Source organism: Acartia tonsa, chromosome 7 (genome assembly GCF_053477335.1).
Source record: "Acartia tonsa isolate MP-2025a chromosome 7, ASM5347733v1, whole genome shotgun sequence".
Lineage (NCBI taxonomy): Eukaryota > Metazoa > Arthropoda > Copepoda > Calanoida > Acartiidae > Acartia > Acartia tonsa.
In genome coordinates, this window is record NC_137266.1 from 6,133,083 (window position 1) to 6,157,885 (window position 24,803).

The window sequence follows — 24,803 nt, forward strand, 5'->3', positions numbered from 1 at the left end:
ATGAATCAGCGCATGGTCCGATTGAAGTGTATGGCCGTCCAGGTAGTTGATACTGATTTCTGGAGAACTTTAGCACGACGTACCTACAGGCAGGCACGTAAAACTATGCAGGCGGTGATCAGAGCTGCCAACTGTTTTAAGTTGTTGCTTGTTAAGAAACGAGTTCCGGCCATGCAAGAGCCGATGAATGTTGCGGTTCCAGCTGAACAAGAGCCGACGGGAGTTTCGGTTCCAGCTGGACAAGAGCCGCTAGTTGATTCCAAGTTTTATAGCAATCACACTTTTTCAATTACCTACCTAGATGTGGTGTGTGATTTATTCCTGGCATCATACAACCAGGAGAAGGAGATGGTTATGGAGGCTGAAGGTAAATATGATAGTCTTCAACCTTATTATCACGAGACTGAAGTGTACTGGCCTATCGTTGGTAATAATGGCTATTATCCTGTTCGTAAATTCAGAGTCCTCAAGATGCGTTCCCGTGGAGATGAGGCCTTGGAGGCAGCAGCCGAGGGGAAGAGAAAGCTGTTCAAGGATTCCCCTGGCCTTATTTTGATTGATCGTCACAATAACTTGGCCAGACTATTCCTACAGCAGGCCCACGATGAACTTGGCCATGCCGGTCATAGAAAGACTTTGGTACAGAGTCGCAGGTATGCTTGGATATCACATGGCCGCCAGGAAGCCATGAAAGTTGTCAAGTCATGTTCCAGTTGATGTCTAGAGTATGCACGTCGTTCAGCCCCAACTATGGCAGACGTCCTGCCTGACAGGTTAGAATCTTCAGTTCCTTTCTTCCATGTTCACCTTGACCTTGCTGGCCCGATGGAAGTTACAAGGCCTGGAGTCCGCACCAGGAAGAATCCAGCCAAGTACAAGGTTTGGTTGCTAATTGTTTGTTGTCGTTTTACACAAGCAGTGTTTATTGATGTTCTGCTGGATTACAGTACTGAGTCTGTCATTATTGGCCTCAGAAAGCTTCAAGCATTCTACAACATGCCCAGAGTCGTGACTACTGATCACGGCACCAACTTTCTTGGCTCGAAAAGAATACTTGATGAAGTTATGAAGAAATCTGATGTGAGTTTTGAGTGGCACCTTGTACCGACTGGCGCTCATTCGTATGTAGGAAGTGTTGAGCTGCTGACTGCTGAAACTGCTAGAGTTTTAAACTCTAAACCCTTGAGCTATGCTACACAAGGGAATGATGTTAATACATGGAGAATCATTTCTCCTGCTGATTTGTTGGGTGGCAGAGCTAACGACGGGATTTGCTCGTTCGAGACCGGTTGCAGAGATCAAATTACACGCCGTTTAAGCCATCTGGAGGAGCTGACTAGACAGTTCCATGAAGTCTACAAGCAGCAGCTGCTGCCTGAGCTATTGCGCACGGTAAAGTGGAGGCGCAATCAAGTTCCGCTGAGCGTTGGAGATGTCGTTCTTGTCGACGGGTGCACCAACTTGGTTAAGAAGTATTGCCTCGGCAGAGTTCAAGACGTACGAGGCGGTGGCCGTACAGTTGTAGCCCGTTTCAAATTGTCCGATGATGTTGAAGCCACGGATAACGAGATTTCTCTCATAATGAATATTTACTTTATTAAAAAAGACGATTGTTCCAAATAAGAAAAGATTTATTCTCTTTTACAAGATTTATTTTATCATGTATTTAACATTTTAATATTTGATTATTAATTTTGTTATTTTCTATTTCAGCATGACCGTTTTCATACAATAAATTGTATTAGTAACTATGCTGGTTTTGTCTCTTGTGGGAAGTAGCAGGTTTCGTACGTCTGTACGCAAAGATCTGGTAAACGGCCAGCCAAATGCCGTTGTACCGAAACAATATTATAAATTTAAATTTTCTGTTTTATGGATAGAAATTTAATACCTCAATATAATTCAAATAGCAACATGAAATAAAAATAATGAATTTATTCTTCATACAGTAAAATAATGGGTCTTATCTATCTGGTCAATGAGATTTTATTAAAGATTATTGGAGCACTATGAGTTTTAAACATTTATCGCTTGGAAAACTTGAGGTCATATATAGACATTTATTTCCTTTATAGATCTGTCATGGATCTTGATGCAATGAAGTAGGCTGTTTTGTAAATGTTAAAAATTGGAAGATTTCATTAAACAAAAGTTCCCGCAAATATAAGTATTAAATAATCATTTTGGAAACTGTATATGAAGGGGTATGGATATCGTCACAAAATATGTACAAAATAAATCTGGGAAACTGTTAAATGTAGAATAAGTACTTTATTCATCAATTGATCCATCAGTGGTATAAACTTGTTCTTTATAGTGCTATGCTTTTTGTATTTGTATATACAATGTAAGTGCCTTTTTGTTCATTTACTGACATTTGTATTTACTTTTTTATTGTTGAATATATTGTTAAAAAAAGTTAAGTCCTTTTATATAACTGTAACTTTCATATTTTTTGCTAGATTTTTAAATTTATTTATATTTAACACTACCCCCCTACCTCTTGCCACAACCACGGGAATCTACCTGTGAAAACAATATAAAGCTCTACTCAATATTTACACTTTATTATCTTGACAAAGATAAAATAGCGTTTTCCATCAAAGTGCCTTGTTAAGCACTGAAACTCTTTCCATCATTATTTTGAAACAAAATCTAAAATTAAGGGGAGTTTTTCTTTTGTTCGTTTTTTACCTTAGGTCATATTGGGATGGGTTATATTAAGTATTAGATAGCCCAGCAGTGTCAGGCACCGCAGGGGTCAGGAAAAGAAAAAATATTCCATATACAATTATTTGAAATAATTTTTTTTTTAAAGAGGGGGTTGGTTTTATTGCTTGACATTTAGTTTGTGTAAATGCACCATTAACTTACAGACAGACTCCAAATATTTAAAAGTTTGTTGTTAATTTTGATTATTATGAAAATTAGGGAAGGTATTTGAATAGTGTGACCTGCTTTGATTATGTACTTGTTTATAATAAACATAGATATCTTGTTTGTCCGTCTGTCTGTCTAAAAAGATATCGATAACCACTGGACCCATAGTGCTATATCTGAATTTGATCTACTAATTTGACAAAAAAAACGCATATAACCGTTTATTTCACAACTTTTGTCAATATATCCCAAATTTACAGAGAAAAGATCAAATTATTCGCTGTACTTTAATATTTATCAAAATTGAAGTTACAGAAGGTTCTTTTTATAATAGTCTTTAGTATTACGCAGGGAGGGAAATGACAATAAACTTTGAATAATACTAGGTGCCAAAGTTTTTTTTAAATTCTTTCATTCGTTAGCTTTAAAAATTTAGTACTTTATTGAGTCTTGATTGGTTGGTTCAAACTATCAATTTTCAAACTATTTAATTAATACTTTAATCTACAGACAGGATAATTTTCAAAAATTGGGAAGTACATAATTTTATTGTTTACATTCTTATTCATCACGAACCCTGAATATTATTTGAATTTAGACAAAATTAAACCCGACAACAGAGCTATGTCTTCTTTTTTTTCTAAAAAATTTCAATTAACAAATCAATTTCTTTGTTTTAGGAGATGCAGTTATAACCTGGCATTGGGCAGGGGAGCTGGTTTCCGCTGGTAATGTAAAGGTATACCAAAATATTTATATATTTTAATAAAAATAGTACAGCTACTCTTCAAATAAAGTACAATGTCTAAACATCTGTTCTAAAGTGTATGAATTCTCTCACAGAAAATATGATCTCTGGAACTACCCAGTACAAAATATAACCTAACCTAACCTAACAACACAAATAATCTTCTCCACTCTTAATTTAAACTAGTTCTTATAACATTATAACTCATAAAATCTAAAAAACACAGATACGATTGAGTTAATTCTAGAAAAAAAATCACATTGCTCCTAGGATGATTTTATGCGATTTTAACGTTTTAATTAAAGTCTTTGCACGGTGTTAGGCCATTTAACTGCCCCTTTACTACCTAATCGAATCCAAAAGGCCCTAAATGATCGGGGTCAAGAAACTAATTAGTAATGTAAAAGTATGTTTATAAGGAAATGGTAAAAGTTGTTTAATGATGATGCACAAAAAATTTTAATTTGACTATACATTATTATGATAACAAAACCATCAAAAATATGCTCCCTCGTTCGTTGGCTTATAATAATGAAACTATTATAGTTGTTATTATGGGGAACTAATATATAGATGGAGATATGAATTAATTGTGAGGGGAGAAAGTCGTTCAAAAAAAAATTCTAACGTCATAAAAATGAGGGATGAGGAGAAGAGGAGTAGGCAAGAAAAGTCCTAAAAAAGAGATGGATAATTCCTCATTTTTATGACGTCACATGCTAAGTTTTTGAACGACTTTCTTCACAAATATCATTCTTGTTTAATTCAGGTATTAACAGAAGACAGGATTGAGATACTGGATAGCGGACGGATACTCAGACTGGAGAATATAACCATACATGACAGGGGGGTCGTCTCCTGTAAACTAAACCTCAAATCTTTTCCAGTTCATGTCAATCATACTTTGGAAATTTTAGGTGAGTAGATAATGAGTCGAAAATAAGGATTAAAATAGCCATGAAAGCAGAGCTTAGCCAATAAGAAGAATACAATACAATTGACCAATAGAAGGCCAATACACAGACTAAATTACCAATGGCAGCCCAGTATACATTTTAAATGACCAATGGTAGGTCAGTATGACGTCATTCATTATAGGCACTATACAAAGATTCCAAAAATATCATTAAAGTAAAGAACCGAAAATAAATAATCATCGTATTAATTTTAAATTTAAAATATTGATTCCTGCGACAAAGTTGGTATAATTTACATATAAATATTAACCCGCATTTTTTATTAAATACATCAGAATTTTTTGTTCAGTGTAATATTATTATTGAAATATAGTTATTTTTGGTCCCTTTGGTCTGTGGTTGACTTCGTTATTCTGAATGTTTTCATCCTTGCTAAAATTATTATTACCTTAAATGACCTAATTTATATAAAAACATACTTTTTTTGTCATATAAAATTATGTACCTTATAATAAGTTATTATATTGACATAATAAAATAATGAATCTTAACCCATTAGTGCCGAACTTCCCCCCTGTCGTCAGAATCGCTTGAAATTTTAAACACAGCTTCCTTAAAGGATTGTAAGACATTTGTATTTTTAGATTTTTTGATTTGTGGCATACCAAAGAAGTTTTTTTTTTTGCGTCGTTTCCGACGCATTCGGACTAATCATTTTTCCCATGCGTCTATTATGTACCATATCGGACTAATCATCTTAGGCTTTTACTGTATAATCTATTAGTTGCTTCTCTCCTAAGCTCTAGGGTGGGTGGGGAATGTCAGAGAAATAGCATAAAACCATCCTAAGATATTTATAAAGCTTTCCTGATAAGTAAAACTAATTTAGACCCGAAATTTCTATAATCTTTAGCTTCAGACAAAAACCTTACTACTTTATAGTATGGAACACTATACTAGCAGCGGCTACGCCCCTAGAGGCATTAAGGGACCCTTGGGTTGGGGGGGAGTCAAACCCCCTCTTTTAAATACAGTTTTTAGAGAAAAATTTTGAGAGGGGTTTATTATTTTCTAGGGGTGATTTCTCCTAGGGTGGTTGTGGTATTCTCCCCCAAAATAGTTATAAACCTTACCAGGTCCTATGAGAAGCTACCATGTAAAGGAGAACCATATCGGTTCTGTGGTTAGTGAGATTCCTTAGTACACACAGACACATATATATAGAATGTATATCCTGTTACTTTATTATAAGGATGTACATAACACAGATACTTTACAATCAGTGTCTGTCTGTACGTCCATTCGTCTGTATAAAACAATTCAGAATATAATTATTTGCTACTAATGGCTACGCCCCTAGAGGCTTTTAGGGGCACTTGAGATGGGGAGAGGTCATTGAATTCAACAACAATATTTTTATTTTAGATTTAAAGAGAATTAATTTAATTAAGTTAATTCTATTTTTTCTTGTGTTGGCGATTTCTCTTTGGTCGGTCTTTTTTAGGGGGCGATTTCTCTTTGGAGGGTGGTGGTACTTTTCCCCAAAATAATTATAAACCTTACCAGGTTCTATGAGAAGCTACCATGTAAAGGAGAACCATATCGGTTCAGTGGTTAGTGAGATCCCTTAGTACACACAGACACATGTAGAATGTATATCCTGTTACTTTATTATAAGGATACATCACACAGATACTCTACAATCAGTGTCTGTCTGTACGTCCATTCGTCTGTATAAAACAATTCAGATTATAATTAGTTGATACCAGTGGCTACGCCCCTAGAGGCCTTTAGGGGCACTTGAGATGGGGAGAGGTCATTGAATTCAACAACAATGTTTTTTATTTTGGATTTAAAAAGAATTAATTTCATTTAGTTTATTCTATTTATTATTTTTCTTGTGTTGGGGGGTCTTTTTTAAGGAGCTATTTCTCTTTGGAGGGTGGAGGTAACCTCCCCAAAAATAATCATAAACCTTACCAGGACCTATGAGAAGCTACAAAATAAAAAAAGAAGCATATCAGTTAAGCAGATACACAGAGAGATATCCTTTCACTCTATTACAATGCTTTAGCTAAGAAATATGATTTTGTCGACAATTATATTGAACAACCCAATACATGACAAACCCTCCCCCCCCCCCAGCCCCTGTTAGTCCCCAAAGTTTTATAATAACTTTTTCTTATTTGTTGTCTTGCCAACTTTGGGGAATTGTTTTGTATTTTGATTGGTTGGTTTATTAAGTTAAGTGTCCCAAATGTTTCAACCACTTAATGTAATCTACAGAAAGATTTTATGGTATAATAGCCCTGAGTAAGTACATCATTTTATCGGCCATTGACTTATTACTTTAGATCCCTAACAAATACATTTCTTAGTTGTAGAGTAGTTGTTAATAATTTGGATGCAATTGTATATATACAGACGGATGTATATACAGACAGACCATAATTGTAGAGTATCTGCGCTATTTTTATGAATCCCGTAACAGCTAGGCTGCAATAAAAATTACAAAAGTATAAACATATTTAAAGTCTTTAATTGGCTGTAATTTTGATATATAGACAGACATACATACATTCCCTAGTTGTAAGGTAGCTATTATTTATTTGGATGCAATTATGGAAATACAGACAGGTGGACGTACAGACAGACCCTAGCTGTAGATTATCTGCGCTACTATTTTTATGTCCTTAAAATAAAGTAACAGGTTATTGTATGTCTTTGTGTGTGTACCAAAGGACCTTGCTAACCACTGAACCTATATGGTGCTCCGTTACATGGTAGCTTCTACTAGGTCCTAGTAAGGTTTATAACTATTTTGAAGGAGGGTACCATCACTATCCCAAGAGAAATCACCCCTAGAAAATAAATTAAAAATACTTTTTAAAAAAAATTTTCTTTAAAAAATTGTAATTGAAAGAGGGGAATTGACTCCTCCCGCAACCTAAGGTCCCCTAGATGCCTCTAGGGGCGTAGCCGCTGCTTGTATTGTATTCCATACTATAAAGTAGTAAGGTTTTTTGTCTCAAGCCAAAGATTATAGAAATTGAAGGTCTGAATTGGTTTTACTTATCAGGGAAGCTTTATAAATATCTTGGGATGGTTTTATGCTATTTTCCTGACATCCCCCACCCGCCCTAGAGGTTAGGGGCGAAGCAACTAGCAGATTTAAGGAGATTATACAGTAAAATCTAAACATGATTAGTCCTATAAGGTCAAAAAGGACGCAATGGCTAAAATGATTAGTCCGAATGCGTCGAATACGACGCACAACAAATTATCAAAAAAAAGTATGTAAACTAACTAAAATTAAAGAAAACTTAGCAGAAACTAAAAATATATAATAAATGCTATAATTAATTATGAATAAGTATGTTTTAATTCTTTAATAGAAAAAAGTTAGACCTGGTGTGGAAATATTTTCCTATTTTTTCCACCTCTGCCATGAAAATATGATTTCATCTGGTAATCGAATTAAGTGAGAGCCCAAGCAATGTAGAGGCCAAAACTTGAAGCTCTATTCAGTTATTTACAAACATTTAAAAAGGACATCATAAAAAAATAGAGTGATAGTATAGGTTTGAATTTGTGCGTCGTTTAAGACCCTATTGTCATTAATGGGTTAATTATGTTCTGCATATATGTATGTATAAAAAATATGGCAAATTTTGTCATGCAGAAGTACATAGATAATACAAGCATAATTTTATAATTCTACTAAATAAAATTAGTTTAAATTACCATATGAAAATTTCAGAGAGAGAGTGACTATGTGCAGTTTATTACTAGTTCCCAAAGTTAATAATAAATTTTCTGATTTATTAGCTTAACAACTTTGGGGACTTCAGTGAATTTTAATTAGTTCGTTCATTAAGTTGAGTGTTTAAAGGTTTCAATCACTAGTTTTAGTCTACAGACGTGGTAATTTTGTGTATCATCATTTGGGAATTGGGGATGTATATAAATTTATCTTATATTGTCTTATCCCTCTAGATCCCTGGAAAATTAAGTATTTTTAATTAGTAGTTTTAAAATCTTGAACCTCAAAATATTGATGAAAAAGATCTTTACACTTACACGTTCTATTATTTATATTACTTTATTTGTATCTAAAATACTACTAATTATGGGCACTGTAATATTATTTTACTAGCGGATACACCCCCTAGAAGCCTCTAGTGGCACTTTAAATGTTTTGTTTTTTGTTGCGTTCAAGTTTCTACGATACCTAGCTATGTTGCGTAGGAGTCTCTATACTTAAAATAAAAAATTCGATTTTTGTGATTTCTCTTGGGAGGGTAGTGGTACCCTCCCCCAAAATAGTTATAAACCTTTCCTATGACCTATGACAGGATACCCCTGGAGAACCCGATCAGTTCAGCGGTTAGCGAGATCCTTCGGTACAGATAAACAAACAGACAGACATCCTGTCACTTTATTATAAGGATAGTGATTTGATTTATTTTAAGATTTGTTTTCTTTTTCCCTGATTATAAATTATGTGTAGATTACTATATTGAGTATATTTGGTTTGTGTGATATCTGTAATGAACAAACACAGTGCTATACTAATTATTATTAATAGTTATTGCACAGCAGATGTAAGAAATTTAGGGATAAAGTGATCCAAATCCACTCTGTAGATTTTATACAATTATTGGTGGAAAAGTCTGGGCTCTGAATATTTGTACAACCCAAAGAAGATTTAATAAAAGTGTGTAAGGCTGTATGTGTTGATGAAGGCCCAGTAGGATCTTGTAAATGACTGGAATAATCACCTTTAAAAGTTGGTTATAACACCATTAGTTATTTCATTAGGAGATTGTTATCGTTAAGATATTGCTCTGATAGTCATTTGAAAAATAAATTTGTTTATCTAATAATCCATATAAAAAATAAGAGGTATGTAAATATAGCTATTTATACTTTGAGCAAAGGTTACACCCCTAGCATCCATTCGATGGGGAAGAAATGGGCTAATAAATAGAAATCACAATTCCAAAACGTAAACCTGAAAATAAAGAAGCCTAAAACCATCACAAGACCCCTGTAAAGCTTACCTAAATTGGAGATCCCAATTGATGAAAAACCTTACTACTTTATATAATAGGAATAATTATACTGATATAGATATATAAAAGATCTTATGTTATAAAATTAGTTTGACAACATTAATGCAATTAAATCCAAAGTATAGAAAACTATATTTAATACAACACTTAAACTCTTGAAAATTTTCACACAGGGCATTAAGCACTATATACTTGTAAACTAAAATTTATTTCTGAAAATACTACCAAAATTTTAGTTAGCAAATATCATTGTAAAAACCATTTTGGGGCAAATCTGCACATTTTAGCCATATGATAAGCTTCTGACCCTTTTTTGCTTTTATTTTTTTCTTTGATATGTTAATGTTAAGTACAATGAGGGACAAATTTTTTTTAGGATTTTGAAAAAACAACAAACCATATTTAGTCCATCTGGAACTAATCCATCTATCTATCTATATATTTGTTAATCCATCTATCTAGTTGGAAACCTAAAACTAATCCTGGAGAGTTAGTTTTGGTTCTAATCCATGCATCTAACTTATAACAAGGACATTTCCCATCCACAGTTGTGTAACTTAAAGTTTACATGGTAACAATTAAATAACAGTTGAATTTAATTGTTTTAAGACAAACAAGCATTGCTTCATTTTTAATGATTATTATTTTTTATGAATTTAAGGCTCTATTGAAGTATAACATGATTAAGAAATAAAAAAGTTCTAACTTTTTTATATGGAAAAAATAAGTAACAAACTAAATTATAAAGCAAAATATATCTAAATTCATTTGCTAACATAATATTTAAGTCTTTGATAAAGCTTATGGGAAATATAAGTTGTCTTTACAGAATCTAAGAATCGGAGATATGAAAAAAAACTAAATTATATAAAAATCTGGATTTGGGGAAAAGCACAAATTTTAAGGCATTCTTTTTTTTCTATAAATATATTTGAACCTTATGCCTGTGTAAGAACCCAGTGCAACTATGTGGTTAAAGTTGTCCAAACATTCTTGATAACAACTTTAAATGATGTCACAAAACTTTCCTTTAATTGGTTGATTTAATTAGGCTACCTCTCTTCCTTCAGTTTACATTTGTCTACATCTAATTAATAATCCAGATGGATAATGATATATCTTTTTTATGTAAACTGTATGAAATGCACTAATAATTTTTGTCATATTTGTGATTGAGGCACAACCCATGGCGTTTTTCAATCTAGAAGGGTATAGCGGATTTCTTACTTATATTTTTTGGGGTTGGGAGGAAGGGGGGGGGGGGGGAAATTTATCTATTTTTTACTTGCTACCTAAACAACTATTACTATTGTTTATTCTTGTAACTTTGATTATGTTTTCATCATAATAAAACTTAATGATAGCGTAAATTAAACAAATGATTTATGAACAAAAAAATACAAGTATTTTCCTCTTTCGGTATCATAGCTACTGTATAGTCAAAAATGTTTGTTTGTCTGTATTTTTTTTGGTTTTCTGGCTTGACTGTAATCTAAGAAGTATGAAAATTCTAGTACTTATTCAAGTTTTTTTGAGGTCATCTGTATTTAGAAATAGTTCTTTAGTTATTTTTAGCCATTGTTACTTTTGGATATTGTCATCCTTGTTTTACTTTCGTTAATTAGAAAACATGTAGTAAAAAAGCAAATATATGTACAGAACAGGAATTTAAATCTAAATTATAATAGGTACAAAACTAATTGCAAACTACATTACAAGTTGGGCAATAATTCTAATAATCAAAATTTTCAGTTCCCCCCATAGCTGAAATTCTGGGTGGGCAGAAGATTGTGAACCTTACAGAGAACTCCAGGCTGGAGCTGTCCTGCCTGGGCAGAGGATATCCTAAACCTACAGTATCATGGAGTAAACAGGTAGATAAACAAATAGATAGATGGATAGAAAAAGAGATAGATAGATAGATTGATAGCAAAATATATAGATAGATAGATAGATGGATGGATAGATAGATAGATATATAGATAGATAGATAGATAGATAGATAGATATATAGATATATATATATAGATAGATAGATAGATAGATAGATAGATAGATAGATAGATAAATAGATATATAGATTGATATATAAATAGATATATATATAAAGATAGATTGAAAGATAGATAGATATTGTATAATGTTAATGTTATTAGCATGATAATATGAACTAATTGTAAGTGTATGAGAGAGTAACACCTGCTTTATATAAGGGAAACAAATATGTTTTGTATAAAACTTTTTCTTGACAGTTCTTGACAATTAATCAATTATTTTTTTTCTATTTTTCTTGTGACTGTATTACAGTTTACTGTTTTATTAATTTTAAATCAATATAAAATCCAGCTTGAAATTGTTTTTTTAAATACTTGAATACTTATCCCTATGACAGGTGTATGAATAGTTATAAGGAATGATACATTTTTCATATTATTACACATTATATTAAAACTTACATATTTTTAGTACTGTAGCTGCTACATCATTTTATTAAGGTTTTTATTACATATTAATGATACAAAAATTGACAAGAAGCAATTCTTTTGGAACAAATATTACATTTTGTGCACTTTGACTTTAAAATAATGTTTAATACTAAAAAATTCTTAATTCTTAACCAAATGGTGATTGCTTTTGTGTATGTATGTCTTATAAGATTTCATACATAGCTAGGGTTATTTTTAAAAGGGAAGCTCAGAAAAATTTAAGGCTTTCTGGCACTGTAGGAGGGGGACGAGGAGTTTAAGGTCAAAACCTGCTACTCCTTACCTCCAAATAAAAATATATTAAATTTTGAAGCATCTTTTATAAATATTAGAGTCATAAACACTTGAGAAAGATTATACAAGCATAATAAAACCAAGATGTTTTTTATTAACCAACTAAGAGTCCTTGATTTATATAATAATTAATGAAAAACAAAAATCTTAATATTTTACTTAAAAAGAATTAAACTAATCCTTAATCTTTTAAGCTGAAAATAATATTAACTAAGGAAAAAAGAAAAGTATTCCGAAAATAAAATCAGTAAATTAATTATCTCATTGTCAAAATGTTCATTTAATATAAGTCTATGTTCTAAAAATTTTTTAAAAACTATAAAAGTGCTTCTTAATTTATTTTCAAGAAAATACATTGATTATTAAGAAAAAAGAATTATTTTTGTAATTTATAAAATCTCCAAGATAAAAGTAAAATGTGAAACTACGAAAATTTAAATGAATAAAAATTGATTTAGGTAGAAAGATGATAAAATAGACAAACATACATTTGAAGTATGTGTATTAATGATGTTTTAACCAATGAAAAATTATAATTTACCTTATTATATTATTACAAAAAATGTTTTATTAAATAGCCCCTCTAGATTTAATTTCATAAAATTGACATTATTTGTAGGGTATTCAAACAGAAGGTATACAAGGAGGATCTATAATTCTCCCTGAAGTCAGAAAACAAGATGGCGGACAGTACAGATGTACGGCTAGTAGTGAACTAGGGTACAGCTCTGACACAATCAATGTACATATCTTATGTAAGTATTATTCAATTTACTAAAAGCCTAATACATTTTTGAACAAAATGGCGGACGGTTCAGATGTACGGCTAGTAGTGAACTAGGGTACAGCTCTGGCACAATCAATGTACATATCTTATGTAAGTATTATTCAATTTACTAAAAGCCTAATATATTTTTTAACAAAATGGTGGACCATTCAGATGTACGGCTAGTAGTGACCTGGGGTACAGCTCTGACACAATCAATGTACATATCTTATGTAAGTATTATGCAATTTAATAAAAGCTTAATACATTTTTTAACAAAATGGCGGACGATACGGATGAATAGCTAGTAGTGAACTCGGGTATAGCTCTGATACAATCAATTTACATATCTTATGTAAGTACTATTCAACTTAATAAAAGCCTAGGATATTTTATGTTAAATGTTGTTGCGGACAGATAGATCTAGATAAGAATAAAAAGCTGGTTATATGTTGGGTGTTTATTGGTATTACGTTGTAACCCTGAAAGAGACATGAATAATAATTTTGGTTATGCAATTTTTATGCATTTAAGTATCAATTATGTTTTTCAATAGAAGCAATTGACATTTCATTGGGAATTATAAACCAAAAATAACTAGATTTTTGCACTTTGAATAAGTACATATGTTACAAAATAATAGCAAACCAATAAAATTTGTAAGAATAAAATACAATTACAGTAGCTAGCGATCTTTTAAGAGAATTTTTTTTTGGGTAAAGTCCCTTTCGTTTCAACGCCTCTTAAGGGGCGTTTTGTCGTATTTTCACAGTAGATTTTTTCAATTTTCTAGCCATTGTAGGGGGCTCTAACCCTTTGGGGCCCATTGCCTAACCCGGTGGGACAATCACCTATCCTAACCTACTTTAAAAATACGACGAAACGCCTATATAGAAGCGTTGTCATGAAAGGGACTATATTTCTATAGAGGATTTCTGAAATATTTTTCATTATCTACTATTTATTCTTCATCTGTTCGCAACTACTCTATAATTATATATCATTTCAGATAAGCCAGTAGTAAAGTTGGAAAGAAAATACACGGACGAGAAAAATATTTTCACATTGGCGTGTTCTGTTGATTCTAATCCCCCTTCACAGGTGAGCCGGGTTTATATCTAGAAAAATTTAAGTATTCGCTATTTAAGATAGTTGGTAATATTTCAAGGGGCGTCGTAGTACAGTAGTAATGAACTAGGTTGCGGTGAGAAGAATTCAAGTGACAGTCTTATTTTATGTTTAAAAAGTAATATTTTAATCTTTCACAAATGAATAAAAATCACTTATTCCCCTAAAGTTGGTTATATAGATAATTGTATTTTTTATACATTGTTTATTAACATAAGTTTATCTGTATGTATGGACAATAAGATATAAGTACAGATTATTATATAATATTATCTATTTAATATTCATTTACTAATACAAAAGGTTGTTTTGTATTTGCCATATTAAAAACTTAAAACACGACTTTTTTTTGTCTCAATAAGCTTTCCCTCTATAGTGATTTGGACGTTTTTTTGCAACTTTTTTCTGTTAGTTGTAGAGTAACTTCATTGCTAAAAATGTTTAGCTTTTAAGGTGGAGTACAAAATAGTTGTGTATACTAGTTTAATTTCCATTAACCTATCCCTCTGTATCCCTGCTACTTGCATCATATTATCTTTTTATTAATCACAATGGTTTCTGATAGTATGTTCATACAAAAGTAAAAGAAAATTGACAAATAAAGTTTTTTTTAAATTTATTTTCTTGTATACATGTATTACAAGGTATAAAAATAAAACAAAATGTCTATAATTAGACAAATTTTACAGCCAAAGATTTAAAATATTGAAATTGGTTTTTGATTTCTGTACAAAATTCAGAAAAAATGTTTATGTGTTGCAATAAAGGGAGTGGAAAAAAAGAGCAAGGGTAGGGTATTTGGAAGGAAGGTGAAGTTATAACCAGGCAACCCCTTATCATTACAGATAACAGGACATATAAACAGATTAACATAAAACATATAGAGTAGCTTCGCAATTCAAAACATATCCTACACATTAGAATTATATAATGTGAACTTTGCTATTAAAATAATTGCTACATTATAAGCATATTAATTTGTGTGTATGTCCAACTTTTATCAAGTTATAATGTAATGAAAAAGCCATCATAGTAATTATTTTCTAGTCAATGCCCTTGTATAGACAAAGATATTCCTATAAATAAAAGATATATTATTTTTTCTATTTAAATAGTTTCAAGCTTGTTTTATGTGTACCTTAAAAGTCATAAGCATATTTTTCTAAAATAAAATTTATTTTAATAAAAAAAAACTAATATTAACAAAAAATTTAAAAAGATAAAAGTTAAAGTCTCATGTTATAAGATGATTTTATAAACTTTGTTCATAGTGCTGATTTGATTGCAGATTATCACAGAAAGAAAGAAATAAAAATATACTTTGATGAATTGTTTACTGCTAAATATTGAATAACTATAGGACAAGATGATAGCATTTATTTCAATTATATCATAACCAATAAGAAGTACATATTTCAATGGCCGAGAAGCTATTTATTAGGTTAAGTTTTTTACATAAGATGAAAAAAATCATGGGTATAGTTTCTTTCGTGGTATCGCTCCTTAAGGGGCAATTCTTCGTTTCTTTTTTCACACTAGCTTTTCTCCTATTTTAAGCCCCTGCGGGGGGTTCTAACCCTGCGGGGCCAATTGCCTAAACCTGTAGGACAATCACATAACCTAACCTAAAATAAAATAACCTATCAAAAGCCATTTTAAAACTACGACGAATCGCCCCTAAAGGGGCGTTGCCACGAAAGTCACTATTCCCGAAATCATTAAATAAATACACATTTTTTCACTAGAATATCTATCTCTGACTATGGGTAATGCCATTATAATTAGAGATATAACCATTACCAGAGAGCAAAGAGATAATCGCTGATTTAATGAGCCAAAATTAATCCAAGGGACACTCTGGGTTTTTCGCTGTTTTTAAAGGAAACAACTATAATTTTAATATATAAAAAAACATATTATCAACTTATCAAATGCCTTTATTAAGTCAAACTGAATGTAATACTTCATTTCTTTAATCCCTAAATAAAAGTTATAGGATGTCTGTTATGCTGAAAATATGGTTAACCACTTAACTGATATTGTTATTCCTAACAATGAAGCTTCTTTTAGGTCCAGGAAAGGTTCAAACATGTTTGAGGAGGGTACCTCAACCCATTAAATAGGTTTTCCTCCCCAAAAACCTAAAATTAAAGCTGCAGGGTCAACGTCCCAACCCCCCTTTCGTATTCCCTTGAAGTGCCTTGGATGGGCGTAGCATCTGGTTGATTACTGAGGTTATACTTTTCTGTTTATTTCAGGTATCATGGACCAAAGATGGCAACTACCTAAAGACAGAAAATTACGCTGCAATAGAAAATGCGGGAGCTGATTTTGAGGGGGATGGAGAGCATATACTATCAATTACATCACTGGACGAAACAGGCATTTGCCAGTTAATTTTCAATGATAAAAAATGATACCTAAATACCTTTAAATGGGCCTAATGTCAAAAGAAGGTTTATTAACTTTTGTGTTTTTTTTTAGAAATAGCTAATTGGTGTTTTTAGTAAGTAGTAGATGTAAAATGATCCATACAATTTAGATATACAATCGTTTTTTTTTGTAGACCTCTAATTTTTTAAGTAATTTGAGTTTTTAAAAAAAATTTTTAGTTTTAAGGTACTTAAACGCAACAACCCCTTTTAATCAAAACTTTGAACTTTGGGTTAAAAAAAAGTTAGGTCACGTTCTTTAGTATTAATTACATTACATATATTAGAAAACACCTTCATTTCTTAAATTTACTCCAGAGAAAAGATTTGTTTTTGATTTTAATATTTCTAATATACACGTTAGTTCGCCCCTATCCTCTAGTGAAAGGGAGTGGGTAAGAAAAACAGCCTAAAACTATCCATGGAAATCATAACATTATTAGCCTTCTCAGATCTTTTGGTTTAGAGAAAAAGTCTTACTATGTAAACATAATATAATTGAAGTTATCTAAATACCAAATATAGGTTGTCATAACATAAAAACATTGTAAAATGAAACAAATAATAATTCAAAAATATTTTCTTAAATGTTGAAAGTTAAATGGTAAATGTGAAACAGATTATGGTAATTACACTTGTGAGGCAATCAACTCTATAGGAAAATCAACACAAACACTTGAATTAAAAGGTGAGTTTTTATCTATCTATCTATTAATTTGTCTGTATTTTTGCTTTTGAAGAATGGAATGGATTGGTGAGTCAGTCAATCTCATACTTTCATATGTATCGAATTTCTTTAGGAATCACTTCTCTAAGAGTACATCTTACACAAAACAGTTACAAACCTTTTCTGGACTTATAAAAAGATGTACTGTGAGGCGTAACCATCTCGGTTCAGTGGTTATCGAGTTCCAACGACTCTGAAAGGTTGACTTGATGTATAACCATCTAATGACTATAAATCTAACCCCCTGTAAATATAACTATCTATTTACCTGTCTATCTATATATATTTATGTGTATCTAGGGCAACCAGGTAAGCCTGTAGTGATAAGCACAGGACACAGTTATTCCAGCAGTGAATATACCTTGATCTGGACAGTTTGGACTCCCTCAAATCTACCAATCATGAATCAGAGCATCCTGTACAGGCTTAGAAATAAGGTATATTTACATTTATAAAAAAAACTGTCAGTCAATAAAACAAGGATGACAGCATCCCTAAAAGCAAGGCACATATAACTTGACAGTTACAATTTACCAAAACTCATATTTTTACTCATCAAATTTGTTGATTTTTTTGGTGTATAAATCTTTTATTTTTTTAGAAAAAATTACTTTACACTTGGTAAAAATGACTTAAAATATTTGATAATAAAAAGAAATATCAAAATATATTGTATAAATCTCAAAAAATGATGTATATCGTTTGTAATTATTAAAATAAAACTAAATTTATTTTTATAAGGCATCCGGGATGCCTGTTCTGGAGAACGAGGGAACCTGGCACAACTTGGCTCTGATTTCTGATACTGCTTCACTACATGGAAAAGATAAGGTACATAAATGAGTATAGAATAAACGTGGATATATTGACAGTCGTCAATTTAGGTTGCTAACATGGATCTTATTCATTAGTCAGTTCGTTCAACCAGTAAGAGGGGAGGAGTTGAGGTAAAGGGGGTGGATGAAGGGGGGGTATTATAATTTTAGCCAGCTGTAAGTATGACTTTATTATAAAAATACATGAAAATATGGTGCAACTTCTAAGCAATAATAAATCGAATGATACAAAGGTTTTAAATTTTCTATAATATTTTTTAACAACAATCCACGGATGATTATGTCCATAATTAGTAAAGTAATATTAAAGTGAACAACATTTTAGCTATAACGTTGTTTCTTATATACATAAAGGGAGTAGTAGGTTGCGCAAAAAAAAATTCTATAGTTCTTTTCAATAAGAAATAAACATATTTAATGAATGTTATCGTTCTACTACTATTTCTACGCCTAAAAACTCACACTTTTACGGATTCTTAGCGCAACCTACTCCTCCCTTTGTCAACAAATTAGAAAACATCATTAGTTTCCCCAACTTACTCTGGCGAATCGACGCAATGACGTACAACTACCGTTATACAGTAGTTGTAATACATCAAGTCTTTTTTGTCCAAGTTTAAAATTTATGTAAGAACAGTAAATTTAACAACAAATTTATCTTTTAGCATTACCAATTCACCTACCTACAACCCACATCAAGTTTAAAACTTTAGGATGAATTCAAAATGGACCTGACAGGGCTGCAAGGCGACGCAGAATACGAGGTTAGGATTCGAGCCATGAACCACCAGGGATGGAGTCAGCTTTCAGATCCTTTCTACTTCAAAACGTCAGGTATGCTACAGAAATCTTGAAGGATAAGAAAGTGAACTTTAAATTTGTGTACATACCCATTGATAATAGACAAAAGTACCTCATTTGTAAATTATTTGTTCGTTAAAAGTTTATATCAACCAATCAAGTTTATCGGCTTACAATTGCAAGAGCATGCATATAAAACCTTGGGTACCAGTAAAATCAACATTCCAAAACTCCTCAATGCCTAGGTAAGCAATTTTCAATCTACCAGTAGAAGATTATCATTTATATTAACTTTGACAATCTTGCGACCAAATTAATGGAACATAGACCAAAATCTTTGAAGGCAACAGCGCTGAAAATTTTATATGCATTATTTGTTCTTTGTTATTCCCTGGAAGATCCCTTAAAAATTCCTGCCTTCGTATAACGAACTTAATCCATAACTTCTACTGAATCTAAACATAAAAAAGATATGTTTGAAAGTTGTAATTTAGTTCTATCTTACAACCATCTTAAACATACATAAACAGGTATTAACTAACTTCTAAACTTATTAACCCAAGAAATAGGAATGTACATTCTTAAAAAATGATTATAGTACGATAATTTAGTTAAACATAAAAATATTGTTTTAAAATAATATTGTCTGTATAAAAAAATTTTATTGTGATATCAAAATTACCTTCCTGAAGAAATCTAAATTTGTTTATTATGTTAGACTTTAATTAACAACATTGTCTTTCTATTTTAAGAAAGCCAATTATAAGGACTATCTTGATATCTAACACTTGCGGCTACGCCTCTAGGAGCCCCTGAGGAGGTGGGAGGGATGATCATAAGGGAACAACTCGCCCCCCCCCCCCTCACGATCCCAGTTTTATTTTATTTTTTTAACAATTTTTTCGATTTGTGTGGAGGGGGGGGGGGTAATTGTTTTCTAGATGCGATTTCATTTGAGATGGTTGTGTTACCCACTCCCAAAATATTTAAAACTTTCCCGGGACCTATGAGAAGCTACAATGTTAAGGAGAACCCGATTCAGAGGTTAGCGAGATCCTTCGGTACAGACAAACAAACATCTAAACATCTTGTTACTTTCTTAAAAGGATGTATAATTCAGAATAGAATATTCTATTTCTTTCTGAACTTTAATTCATGATCCTTTATATTCACAAGGTTTATCTAAACATATCTTTCTCCAAACTTTTGATAAAGCTAGTTACAAGTTACCTTAAAATTCTAAACTTTGAATTAAACCATGTAAAAATAAGGGTAGTATTTTAGTCAGGGAAACTCATATACATTATAGGAATAACTGTGTTTTTTTTATAAATATGATTTTCATTAATTTTTTAGATATTTTTTTTATATATACTTCTATAAGACTAGCGGCTACACACCCCTAGAGGTCTCTAGGGGCCATTGATGTTGGGTGGGAGGTGATTATTAATTGAAGTTTTAAAAAAGAAAAGTTTTAGACAAATTTTTTTAAGGGAGAAAATTTTTTTCTATGGGCGTTTTTTTTGAAGGGTGTTGATACCCTCCCCCAAAACAGTCATAAACCTTCCCAGGAACTATAATAAGCACAGACAAACCGACACTCAGACAGCGACCCTTTTACTTTATTTTAAGGGTCTATATTTATCTCTACATATTCTCTTAGTTGGTATTTACAACCAAAATTAATTCAGAACTTCTGGGGGTTGGTTTTTAGCATAAATATTTATAAAATTTGATAAACACAGGGTGTCAATAAATTTGTAATACCGTTTGTTGATATAGTTTATATAGATATGTTCTTTCAGTGTTGCTTATTGCAAAATCAATTCAAAACTAAATAATGAACCAAAGTTTTTTTAATCCTTAAACATCATTTAATATCATTTATAGTCTCACAGTAGGTAATGTTGGTAAGTTTAACATCAACAATTAAGTTTTCTATACATGGCCTAAATTACTCCCATCCACTAGGCCAATTCCTGCAGTCGTCAAAATTTGTCGTTAAATTTAAATAACCACTGTACAGTATTGTAAAGGTATTTTTTTAATAAGAATTGCTCAAATGAAATATAAACCCTGTTTGTAAAAACACACAGACAGACTTGCCTTCAGGCAACTTTCAAGAAGATGATAAACTTCAGAAGGACGTTCCACTTACTTTTTTTTTTTACTAGCAGCTTCACTTGAAGTGTTGGAAGGGGGAAAGGGGAGTGGAAGTCAATCACTCATACTTAGTTTTTAAAAAGTAAAACAAACATTGGGGCCAGGGTCATTTTTTCTGGGGGTAATTCCTCTGAAAGGGTTGTGGTTACAAGCTACACTTTCAAGGAGAACCATATATGTTCAGTGGTTAGTGAGATCCTTCGGTACACACAGACATACAGACAGACACAGATCCTGTTACTTTTAAACAAGGATACGCTAGCTGTTATGCCCATTGAGGCCCCAAGGAAAATCGGTCAGCGAAATACTTGTGACATAAACACATATATACCCACAGGCAGATAGACCCGCATCCTTAATTTCTACAACAAAAATATGTTTCTTTTGTGGATTACCCTTTTAAGAAGTTATTTTATACTGAAATATATGTATATATTTAGAATGTATAGAATATTTTCATAAGAGTTTTTTTCTAGGTCACTAACTTTCAAAAACTTTGATAACATATGTCACATTTTGTCTTACATATGTAAGAGGTGGCTACCTATCTATCTATATATCTATCTATCTATCTGTAACTATGCTTCCTTGTGCATTGATCTGAACATCTATTCTATACAGCTTATATATTTTTATAGTATTTGACTCATTAAAGTATCAAATTTTATTCTAATTTCCTTATTTTATAGCGGGTCCTCCTCTAAAGGCCATAAAAGGCATTTGAAGGAATATGAGGATGGGGGGGGGGGGGGGGGTGAGTTACCCTTCTCTTTAAATATTAGTTTAAAAAGAAAAAGCAGTGAAAGGTTTATTTATTACAAGGGTTACTCTCTAAGAAATAAGTAGAAACATGTCGGTACAGCAAGATTTTAATCTACAAAGGACATACATCCTGTTATTTGTTTCCTTATATCTTTCATATTTATCTCCATTTTCAGGAAAACACTACACCCTGGACTTTCCTCTGTTCACCAAGCACCAGCTAACAAGTTCTACTGCAACTCTCCCTCAGCCCCTCACCCTAACAGCTCTGGTTTTAACAGGAGTAATGTCCTATCAAACTCTCACCTGCTTTTTCATTCGTTAGTTTGTCTTTTTTTCCCCTGGAAGGTAGAGGACAATAATCATTAATTGAATCTTCCCACCAAATATTAAACATAGTTTTTTTTGGTTAACATTGGAAAATTCGAAAAATACATCAATACTCATAATGATTTGACTTTACTAAGGAGAACTTTAAATTATTATGAAGATTAATTTATTGTTTATTGTCCTATCTATAAATTCTTTCTTATTTCCTATGTATTGGTTGAGATATGGATTAAATCAAGAAAAAATGTAAAACTGAAGAGAAATTATAGTTTTACTGTTTGATTTTGATAATTTAAAGCCATTCCAAAAATTTTTTCACGTAAAACTAAAATGTTGCCTTTTTGTCATATTTGTAGCTTATAAATATTACTTTATTAAATGTACATAATTATGATTGTTTATTAAATATTTAATCTTAAAAAGGTCTTAAGGCTACACAAGGCTGTTAAACATTATTTTATTTTGTTATTTTTTAAAGCATAGCTGTGCTTCTTTTGAACTTATTTTCTTGTTAATTTGTTACCTAAAAAATTTAAATTTTCTTTTATTTATTAATGTTATGTTTGCTTTTGTTGTATTCTTCATGTGATTAAAAAATTTTAATTCCATTTGATTTTTAATTGTATATAAGTTGATAAACAACTTTTAAATCTCCTATTTTTCCCTTGCATTAAATAAGGTCCTAGGACAAAAGTCCTAAACGTCGGAGTGGATACTTAACCTAACCAAACCTATTTTAGACCATTTTAAGGGTTTTTAAATGCCTAACCCCTGCGGGAGGCTTATTTGTACATTCATATCTTAACCTAACCTAATCTGTATAGAAATACTTAATTAAATGTCCACTCCGACGTTTGGGACTCCTGCGTTTGTCCTAGAACCTTTATTTATTATAATAATCAATTAATTTTATTCAAATAAGGACAAATATATCCATAAACAGCCTAGCAATAACAAACTAATTAACATGTTAAGATAGATGAATAATTGTAAAATCTTAGCTGGTATTATAGATTAATGAATAATATTACATTTTATGATAACTAGTGGATTCGCCCATAGCCTCTAGGGGCTTTGCCCTAAGAGGTGATAAAAAAAAATTAAGGTGAAATTCGTAAAAGGACCAAGGAAATCTCCTGCAAAAAAAAAAAAAAGGACCAAGGAAATCTTCTACAATAAAAAAAAAAATATCTTAAAACCACCACAGGACCAGTAGGTATATTCACTGAAGAGTAGAGCCCATTCGGTTCAGCGGTTACCGAGATCTTAAGCTTCAGACGGACAGATAGAAAGACAGACGGACAGACATCGTTCTACTTTGTATTATAGATAAGTAATTTTAAACTTACATTTATCTATGTAGGGACGCATATAGATACCCCAGAGTTTTAGAGTTGCTGTGCGACAAATAAAAAGTATCAGAAATGTTTAAAATTTACATTTCATGAGCATCCCCACCCTCCCCCGGCCCCCACCTTCAGTAAAAGTAAACATAGTGGCTAGTTTAAATGAAATTACTATTAGCAAACATTTACCCGGTAAAAATATTTAAAAGCTAGGTCTAGTACTCAATATGATATGTATGTTTTAGCAGTAGAGCTACTCTATAAATACAGTCAATCTTGTCATATACTTAATGAAAAAAAAGATTAAATAATATTAAAATTATTGTTAAAAAAACACATAAAGCAAATATACATTTTCATTGTTGCGATGCCACTTATGAATGTTGTCATCGTTGTTCCTATATGCAAAATCCAAGAAACTTAAAAGAAATATTTTGCAATATGGTACGTTTAGAAATTGAGACAGCTTTTAGCAAGTTTTGAAGTATTTTAATACAAAATTATTTTCTGCTATTTAACTTACTCAAATATTCATTTTAAGTTACATGCTACAAAAAAATTATATGATTTAAATTAATAAAAATAATCAAATATATGTCTCAATTCTATTGTTGTATCACATTTGTAAAACTACAGAACTAAAGTTTGCAGACAAAAAAGTTATTCAGCCGACGACAGGCGCATTTTTTAATGTTTATTCTATGTGATATTGTAATATGTAAAAAGGAGAGGGAAAAGTGTTTTCTATAAACAAATAGTATAACAGAGAAAACTGTTCCAAAAGTAGATTGTCCTAATTTTTATTGTGTCAACGTGCATGATACTTTAAAATTCAAACCATTTAACAATGAAATTAAATGACACTTAGTTTTGTTGTAAAAAAGTTAACAAATTTAAAATTCACCTTGTTATAATTTTTTGTTTATAAGATATATTTAGCCCTTTCCAAATATGTAGTTTTTAATCTTACTAATTTATATGATTATTGTTCATTTTATTTATTAATTCCTTAATACATTCTGGTAAAATACATTTAGAAATAATACCGTTTTCTTATTTTTATATTAACTACCTTTAGAGTGTGTTTAGGACAAGATTGGTTTGCCTAATAC

At 31.4% G+C, this 24,803-nt stretch overlaps 1 protein-coding gene across 1 annotated transcript in view; it reads left to right on the top strand.

The window, feature by feature from the left end:
• LOC145324741 (protein amalgam-like) overlaps positions 1-22,655 on the top strand; it is a 35,369-nt gene extending 12,714 nt beyond the window's left edge. The window contains exons 4-14 of the mRNA XM_080167348.1: positions 3,561-3,619; positions 4,398-4,545; positions 11,373-11,494; positions 13,020-13,155; positions 14,176-14,267; positions 16,553-16,676; positions 17,346-17,414; positions 17,754-17,890; positions 18,195-18,284; positions 19,003-19,123; positions 22,192-22,655. Of these exons, the coding sequence (XP_080023474.1) occupies positions 3,561-3,619; positions 4,398-4,545; positions 11,373-11,494; positions 13,020-13,155; positions 14,176-14,267; positions 16,553-16,676; positions 17,346-17,414; positions 17,754-17,890; positions 18,195-18,284; positions 19,003-19,123; positions 22,192-22,340 (1,247 nt within the window). The 3' untranslated portion in view covers positions 22,341-22,655. The remainder of the gene's footprint in view (positions 1-3,560; positions 3,620-4,397; positions 4,546-11,372; positions 11,495-13,019; positions 13,156-14,175; positions 14,268-16,552; positions 16,677-17,345; positions 17,415-17,753; positions 17,891-18,194; positions 18,285-19,002; positions 19,124-22,191) is intronic.
• Positions 22,656-24,803: the final 2,148 nt, after the last annotated feature.